Source organism: Octodon degus, unplaced genomic scaffold, assembly GCF_000260255.1.
Source record: "Octodon degus isolate 3935 unplaced genomic scaffold, OctDeg1.0 scaffold00135, whole genome shotgun sequence".
Taxonomy (NCBI): domain Eukaryota; kingdom Metazoa; phylum Chordata; class Mammalia; order Rodentia; family Octodontidae; genus Octodon; species Octodon degus.
Genome location: NW_004524711.1, coordinates 2,049,108 through 2,057,110, shown reverse-complemented (window position 1 = coordinate 2,057,110; position 8,003 = coordinate 2,049,108). Strand labels below are relative to the sequence as shown.

Below are 8,003 nucleotides of genomic sequence, written 5' to 3'. Positions count from 1 at the left end.
TATATAATATGCATTCTTATTTCTTCTGATTTTCCTTAAATACATACATGAATTGTATCATACAAAAGGAAAAACGTGGAAAATGAAGTCCATGTGCATAGACACTTAGTAGACACTGAATATCTGTCCTTCATTTGGATCAAATGTTTGCAGCCCAGTCCTTGTTCATGTGCACACGTCAGTACCCACCATGAATGCAGTCTCAGAATTAAACCCAGCTTCTGAGCAGGGCGATGACTTGCCCACACATGTCCTTTTCAAGCTGCTGTATAAAGAGGTTTTTAATGTATTTGGTACAGGATGTCTCTACACAGCTCGGACTCAAAGTGATCCTCCTGCTTTCAGCCTCCTCCGCACTGGGATTGCAGGTGTGCACCACCATGCCCGGACTTGGTCGCCGGTGTAGTGCACCCAAGGGCAGGGGTGGTGTGGCACGTGGTGCCAGCGATCGAACCCTGGTCCCTGCACTTGCCTAAACAGGCGCTTAGTCCTCTGAGCTATCTCTCCAGCCCTAAGAAAGTTTTTAAAATGCTCTTGCAGGTAGTGCTTTATCTGGGAACTAAAGTCCCCACAAAGAGATTATTGCTTGATTTTGCGGCAATGAAATCAACAAATATCTACCTGCATATGTCTTTGTGGCTGCTTTTTACATAGAGAATATACAGGGGTTGGGGATAGAACTCAGTGGCTCAAGGGCCTGAGTGGCAAGCGCCAAGTCCTGAGTTCAATTTCTGGTACAAAAGAGAGAGAGAGAGACAGAAAGAGAGAGAGAGAGAGAGAGAGAGAGAGAGAGAGAGAGAGAGAGAGAGAATATACAAATAATGCAGAGGTATACATTTTTGTGGATTTTTTTTGAGGCTACCCAGCCCAATCTGGACACTGCCATGCATAGCTTTCAAGTCAAAATATATCCTACAGGAAAAGGGTACTTCCTTCACATTTGGAGCTCTTTACAGAAACATGACTCGCAGAGTAGATTTGTAAAGGTTCAGTGTCTATACTGATCCTAAATCCTTGGGAAAATTGAAATTCCAGGTAAAGCTGGTAACACAATGCAAGTAGGTAAAAGACTGCAGTGGGCTGTGAGATGTAAGAGCAGGAGCCTTCCTTCTCACTTCCTCTATGCTGTTCTTCTCCCAAATGTATTAATTTGGTTGACCTTTTCCAAGTGATAGATGAGGAATAAAGCTTTTCCTTCCTCTACTGAAGTGTCCAGAGAGAGAGAGAGACTGTTACTGTGGTGAAAGAAAAGCCACACTAATTGAATTCCTAAGATAAGTACAGAGTCCTTCCTAACTGCTTAGAATACAATGAATGAATGCTAGGTTTATTTGCCTAGTCAAAAAGAAAACTAATGATTAAAAACATCAAGACACAATAAATCCAAGTAACCACATTCAGAGAGAGGACTTGCGCTTTGCTGATTATAATTTTCTTATGACTGCTTGCCTTCCCTTCAGGTTAGCAATAGATGGAGGCTGAAGTTACTTTTAAAATGGCAAAACAAACTGATAAATGTCTCCAGTTATCTTTAAAAACACTACATAAAATCTTTCAAATAGGTATTACAATATGTCTAGGCTTCCATCATATGCAAATCACATCAACCTTCTCTTATTCTTGTGTGACAAACATAAATAATAAACCAACGTTGTAACCTCCCTGTGAGTCTCTTTGTTTTTTTTTGTTTGTTTGTTTGGTTGGTTTGGTTTGGTCTTTTTGAGGAACCGGGGATTGAACTCAAGCCCTTGCACTTGCCAAGGAAGTGCTTATTCCACTGAGCCATCTACCCAGCCCCCTGTGAGTCTCTTTGGACCACCTCATTAGCTCCTGCCTCATGAGTGAATCTCAATGACCCTTTCTTTTCAAGGAAAGCTTGCTACAAGGCAGAATTTGCATATGCACATATATTATAATCATGCATGAAAGCATATATTTTTAGCTCAAGCAGAAGCACTGCAACGGGTCGGGGGAGACAGCTATCCTTTTGAGATTCTTTTTTGTAGGCATTCACTGAATGGATACAAAGTTTCCTGCCCAATGCTGAGATGGTATAAGAACCAACTATTTTTTGCATTAGCCTCTATTCTATTTATCATAATTCCTCTACTGGTATATTTTTTTTCTAGATGCATGCAGAACACAGCAGATGGCCCTTCTGAAGTTGTGGAGGATTACCTCTGTGACCCAGAGGAGATGCCCCTGGGCTCTCGAGAGTGCAAATTGCCTTGCCCTGAGGACTGCGTAATGTCTGAGTGGGGTCCATGGACCCTTTGTGCTTTGGTGAGATAATTCATCATTTTAATGATGTATAGTTTGCTTGATTCCTTACCACTAAAGCCTTCAAGGTATTAGGAGAGAGGATAACTTTGATGTAAAATCTGTTTATGAACCCCATTTGCCAATGCAAAGCATGTGTTCTTAGCCAGTTCGTTCCATCGTTCCATCGCAGGGCTGAGGAACGTCATCGTTCCATCGCAGGGCTGAGGAACGTCAACAATGTGTCCTCTCACACTAAGCAGCTCTGCCTCTTGCAAGGTTTTTGCCACAGCCCAGAACACACGGTGCCTTCAGCTGTCTTTGCAAATGCACAGCATGATAAAAACTGCAGTTGTTACAATGATTCCCTTGAAGGAGAGACAAAAAGAAGGGTGCTCTAGTAAAATCATTTTAAGAGTGTCAGTTTGTTATCATCCTTCCATTTTTCCCAGGCATATAGTAGGAATAATTCTGCATACAGTTGGAGCACTGCAGCAGCAGTTTTAACACCAAAAGGTAAAAGATGCTGGATAAAAATCTGAGTAGAGTGAAGAGAGATGCACACCAGTGACTCTCCCTCCACTCTAACTCTGCAGCTGAGAGTTCCAAGATTCCAAAGCTCTGGGTTTCAATAGCAGCAGGAGCTGTACCATGGGATTCTGGGAAAGGTATCACTTGAAACACCCCTGCATACTTGGAAAGTTTACTTATCTTTGACACCTCCGCAGATGTGTGCCTTTTAAAAATGCATTGAAACCATGGAAATTTTTGTCAGATATGGACTTATTTGCTGAAATGCTCTATAGAAGAATGTTAAAGAAAAGTGTAGAGAATCTTTTTCTAAGGAGAAATTGCTTCAAAGATGTTGACTGGCAACTAAATAATGCAGCTGAAACAAAATGGGCCTGGCATTTGATTTTACAGCAGGTTAAAGTGCAAAGCAAAGCCAACTTTTCACAAGAGCATGTGTCTTATTTTTCTTGTTGCTAAAACCAAATACCCAACACCCAAAGTTAAAGGAGGAAGGTAGCATTTAGCTCACAGCTTGCAGAACTTTCAGTCTGTAAGTGGCTGAGTCAGGCTGGGGTGGTGTGGCACACAGGCATCACAGAGGAGGAACAGCGCATGGTGGGCAGAACGGAGCACAGCAGCGAGGGGCAGCCGCAGCAGCCACACCTGAAGCCTAGCGCCCTTGACCTTGGCATTGCACCATGAATCAAACCCAACGTCACACACTCTACATCCAGCCCCCTCTGGAGAGCCCCACCTTGACGACATGAGGCTTTGGTGGGGGGCCATCTACACACAGGCCATGACTTCAGGCATATAAATTTCTCTTCTAATTCCATTCTATTAGATTTGAGCTTATGCCAACAGTGAAGCTACCATCTACAGTGTCCATGTTTATACGTGATAGATTCTTTTCTTTTTAGTTTCTTACTGATACAGATTCAGTTGCAAAAAGATTCCATTTTTTATAAAATGGGGACTGCTGAGCCTAGCTATTTCTTAAATGCATTAATGAGATTCTAATAACAAGAACCACTGTGATATAATTATGCCCATATTATTTGTGTTTTAAAAGACAAAGGTTAATCATTTTGGAAAAATAGTTGCAACTGTCCTAAGTATAAAAGAGAATTAGGGAAATCTATACTATCAGCCGCACATGGTGCTGTCTGCCTATAATCCCAGCACTCAGGAGGCTCACGTAGGAAGATTGCTGTGAGTTTGAGACTAGTCTGGGCTACAAATTGAGCTTAAGGCCAGCCTGAGTTGCACAGGGAGAACATATCTCAAGAAGATGAGAGAGAGAGAGAGAGAGAGAGAGAGAGAGAGAGAGAGAGAGAGAGATTATCTTCCTGTCAGTGTGCCATAGAAATATTTGGAAGAACAGTAAAACTCAGTTGAACAGCTGTGCTGCTTGGGATTTACATTTCCCTCAACTTGTTTCATTAGTTTTGCCTTCTAAGAGCTGCGCTGGGAGTGCAGAGGACCCCACGCATACACGAGATACAAGCCAACACGAGACGCAGAGGCCTCTCAATGCACGCTCAGAGGACGGAGCAACATAACAAATACATAACACATTCTAAGAGAATAGTTAGGGTCTTTTCAGTGTGTGCTCAAAGCACAGCAAGGAGCCGAGGAGCAGGAAGCAGTTCTTCAGGCCTAAAACAGTCCAAGAAGGCATGTATGTCCTTATCTGCTTCCTTTCTTAGAGCGCGGCCATTTCGAAAGACTGAATCAGTGGGAAAGTGGCAGCCCCATTTTTTTCAGGTGCTAATTGTAATGTGTGTATATATGTGTATGCATTAAGAAAATAAATATCATGAAGACAATGACTTCAAATAACTCTTAAAAAGATTTTCCTAGTGAAAGAGAATGTACGCATAGTTTTCCATTAAGGAATTAGCATTATACAGCAGCAAACATGACCTTAATATACGCTGGCATAGACATGAGATGCTGTGTGTGTTGGTATTTGGTATATGGAATCTTACACATCTTATAACTAGATGGAACTTCAGCCTCATCTAACAACTTCATTTTCTGCATGAAAAAAACTGAACATAATCAGATTAGCTGACTTGCTCAAGTTAGCCAGTGGCCCAAATATTCTAACTCCTGCTCCAGTACTGTGCCTAATGTCCTAGCTGTTGCGTGCCTAAGAATTCACCTTTCTGAGGAGTCTTATTGTTCCCTACAAGCCCTGCAATCAAAGCAGCTACCGGCAAAGGTCAGCGGATCCCATCAGACGACCTGGTGGTGAAGGAAGGGCCTGCCCTGATGCTGTCGAAAAGGAACCCTGTGTCCTGAACAAAAACTGCTTCCACTACGATTATAACGTGACGGGTATGTGGAAAGTCATCTCTCCCCGGAGCTAAAGGCCAAATCTCAGGTCTGTCCGCCCTGAGACATTCACGTCACTATGGTTCTTCTCCGTCTGTGTGCTTTTTGAAGCTAGAACTTATGCGCCCAGAAATAGTTATTTATTGAACAACAGAAACACTTATCTGTTCTATTTTTAGCCAACATGAAGATATAAAAACTAAAAGTCTCGACAGACAGTGACCCATAAAGTAGGTTATGAATACTCCAAGTAATCCTATTTGAAATATCTTCCAGATCTGGAAAGACACAAATGAAAGAAGTGTTTTTCACAGAGTCCAAATTCACTGAAAGACGTCTTTCTTTGTCAGATATGTAATTGCTATAACATACTGTAGCAACAGTTCTTGGGGGTGTGGGTAGTTTATAAGGATGGCTAGTTCATTATAAAATCATAAGCAGTCTTAAATTGGCAAAATATTATAAATCATTGTTATGACAAGGAGAGAAAAATACATGAGTGCTTTTCAGTCAACCAAACTTACTATAAATTTCTTTTGCCCTAAAATCTATTTAATCTTTTGCATACAACAAGAAAATATTTCGTAGCTTCATGATATGGGACAAGGCCAAGGCTAATTTTAGAATTTGGCAAGTACAATAATACCACAGTTATACTGGCTTTTTGTTTCTTTTAATTTTTCTCTTCAGTTTGTTTTCATGATACCAAAACCATCAAAACTCTCTGGGACATGCTGTCTTAGTCAGAACAAAAGATGAAAAAATTATTTAAAAAAAAAAAAAAAGAAGTACTGTGCCTAAAGTCACTTGGTCTTTAAAACATTCTAAATATGGATATTAATAAAATAGGTAATTTTATTAGAATATAGCTCCATAAAGTATCACCTATAAAAACTATGGTGATTTTGCTAAAACAAAAAGAATGCTAAATATTTAAATTCTACCCTTATTAGAAAAAATATTTAAGTGACATTGATCTGTGGGCCCAACTCATTTTTCCAGTATCATCAAACAGCTAGCTATCAAGCTTGTCAAGTAGACATCTGCCTCAAAAAATAATCCCTGCAGCTATGTGCAAGCCCAGCAATTCTATTGGACTCCTGATATGGTCAAAGCTGGGGCCCGTATGCTCTGTATGTGGGATGATTGATTGCAGGGCTTATGAAGCAGGTTTGAATTAAGTATGGGATTCAGGTCACCAGACTTTCATTTGAAATCTGTTCCACACACAGCCTTCTGTTCTCACGGGCTTCCTCCCTTGCAGACTGGAGTACTTGTCAGCTGAGTGAGAAGGCAGTGTGTGGAAATGGCATTAAGACAAGGCTGTTGGACTGTGTCCGGAGCGATGGCAAATCCGTGGACCTGAAGTATTGTGAGGAGGTGGGTGAGTGCTATGTTACATCTTTGTGAGGAAGTTTTTGCCAACCATTTCTCGTTGGACCTTGCTGCCCGTGTGCTCCATGCTGTTCATTACAGCAGATGTTTTCTGTGCTATTCACAAGCCTCTTAGTCCCGTCCTGGAAAAGACAGCATCCAACACTACTGATTTCTGCATGTAATTTCCCGTATTTTCTTCTGCTTGGAGCCCAAAGCTATGCTAATGAGCCCATCTCCAAAGAAATGCTCTTGAAATAATGAGTAATCAAGGTGAATCAAGGCAATAAATCTTAATCGAACTACTCATCATCTTTTGTAATTTGATGTGAATTTTTGTAGAGCCTTGGACACCTGCCAAGATCCATCATTTATTCTCTCTGCTGTTAAACATCGATCGCCTGTGGTTTGGTAGCAGATTTTGATATTAAGATCTAGTACCCAGCTGTGACAGTCCAAGTACTTAGTCTGGATAATACAGCTTGAAATCCAAACCAAGAGACAAAACCTGCCATTACTACATTTTAGGTTCAGAGAATTAGGGTTGTTAATTCTCCAAATGAAAAATGTAATGTCTTATTTCTAGCTGACTCTGTGTACTACCAAAAAAAAAAAAAAAAAAAAAAAAAAATGGCCTTCCTCAGTTTCAGTGAAACTCCACTTCCTGTTATAAAGGCCTCACCTGATTTCCGTATCAAAAGGGCACTCATGTTCCTGACAAGGTTTACTTCAGCTACATTGGAGGCCACTGGGTCAAATTTAAACCAACATAAGCAGAAACTTCGATGGATCTTGAGTAGACAAGTTGGAGTTTATAGCGTCATCACAGAGTCCCCTAGACACGGACACTACAAAGCATCTGCAGACGCCGGGTGTTGCTATCAGCCCAGAGCAAACTGCCCCAACTCCTAAGGAAAGACTCTAGATGGAAATATTTTAATCTGCTTGAGGTCTTTAGCATGCACACCTCTTTGTTCATGGGAGCAGGTCTCTCAGATGTGCTGAAAACATCTAGTTGCTTAGCTAATAAATCCCTCCCAGAGTAGTCCTACAACACAGTTTAGGTTATTCTTACTTTGGATTTAAGCAATTTAAGTTTAACAACCAAATCATCTTGGTTTTGAAGACAATAACATTACAGGAGTATAACTGTTATACAAACAACATTATTATGGAGAATAATGAGATAGTGTCCAGAGTGCTTTCTGGGCTCTGCTCCTATTTGGCAAATACACACGAATGCCATCCTAGAACAAATAAAACAGAAAATGAGTAGTTGTGAGAGCGTTTTGAAAGCTGAACCCAAAACATGCAAGGCCAACTTAAACCTATTTCATATGACTAAAGAACAAATGTATAAATAGGATCATGGGTTCAAGTGAAATACTTTAAAATAAACTATATAGGGCTGGCAAGATATCTCAGCAGACTAAGTGCCCTGCTTAGGCAAGTGCATGGACCAGAGTTCCATCCCTGGCACCACATGCTGCACTAGCCCCACCCCCAGGTGCTCTGAG

The 8,003-nt window shown here is 41.0% G+C and overlaps 1 protein-coding gene across 1 annotated transcript in view; it reads left to right on the top strand.

Moving 5' to 3' along the window:
• The window catches only part of Thsd7a (thrombospondin type 1 domain containing 7A), a gene marked incomplete at its 5' end in the record, with an annotated part of 460,951 nt that overhangs the window by 427,425 nt on the left and 25,523 nt on the right, over positions 1-8,003 (top strand). The window contains 3 exons of the mRNA XM_023701405.1: positions 2,130-2,283; positions 4,971-5,115; positions 6,377-6,496. Of these exons, the coding sequence (XP_023557173.1) occupies positions 2,130-2,283; positions 4,971-5,115; positions 6,377-6,496 (419 nt within the window). The remainder of the gene's footprint in view (positions 1-2,129; positions 2,284-4,970; positions 5,116-6,376; positions 6,497-8,003) is intronic.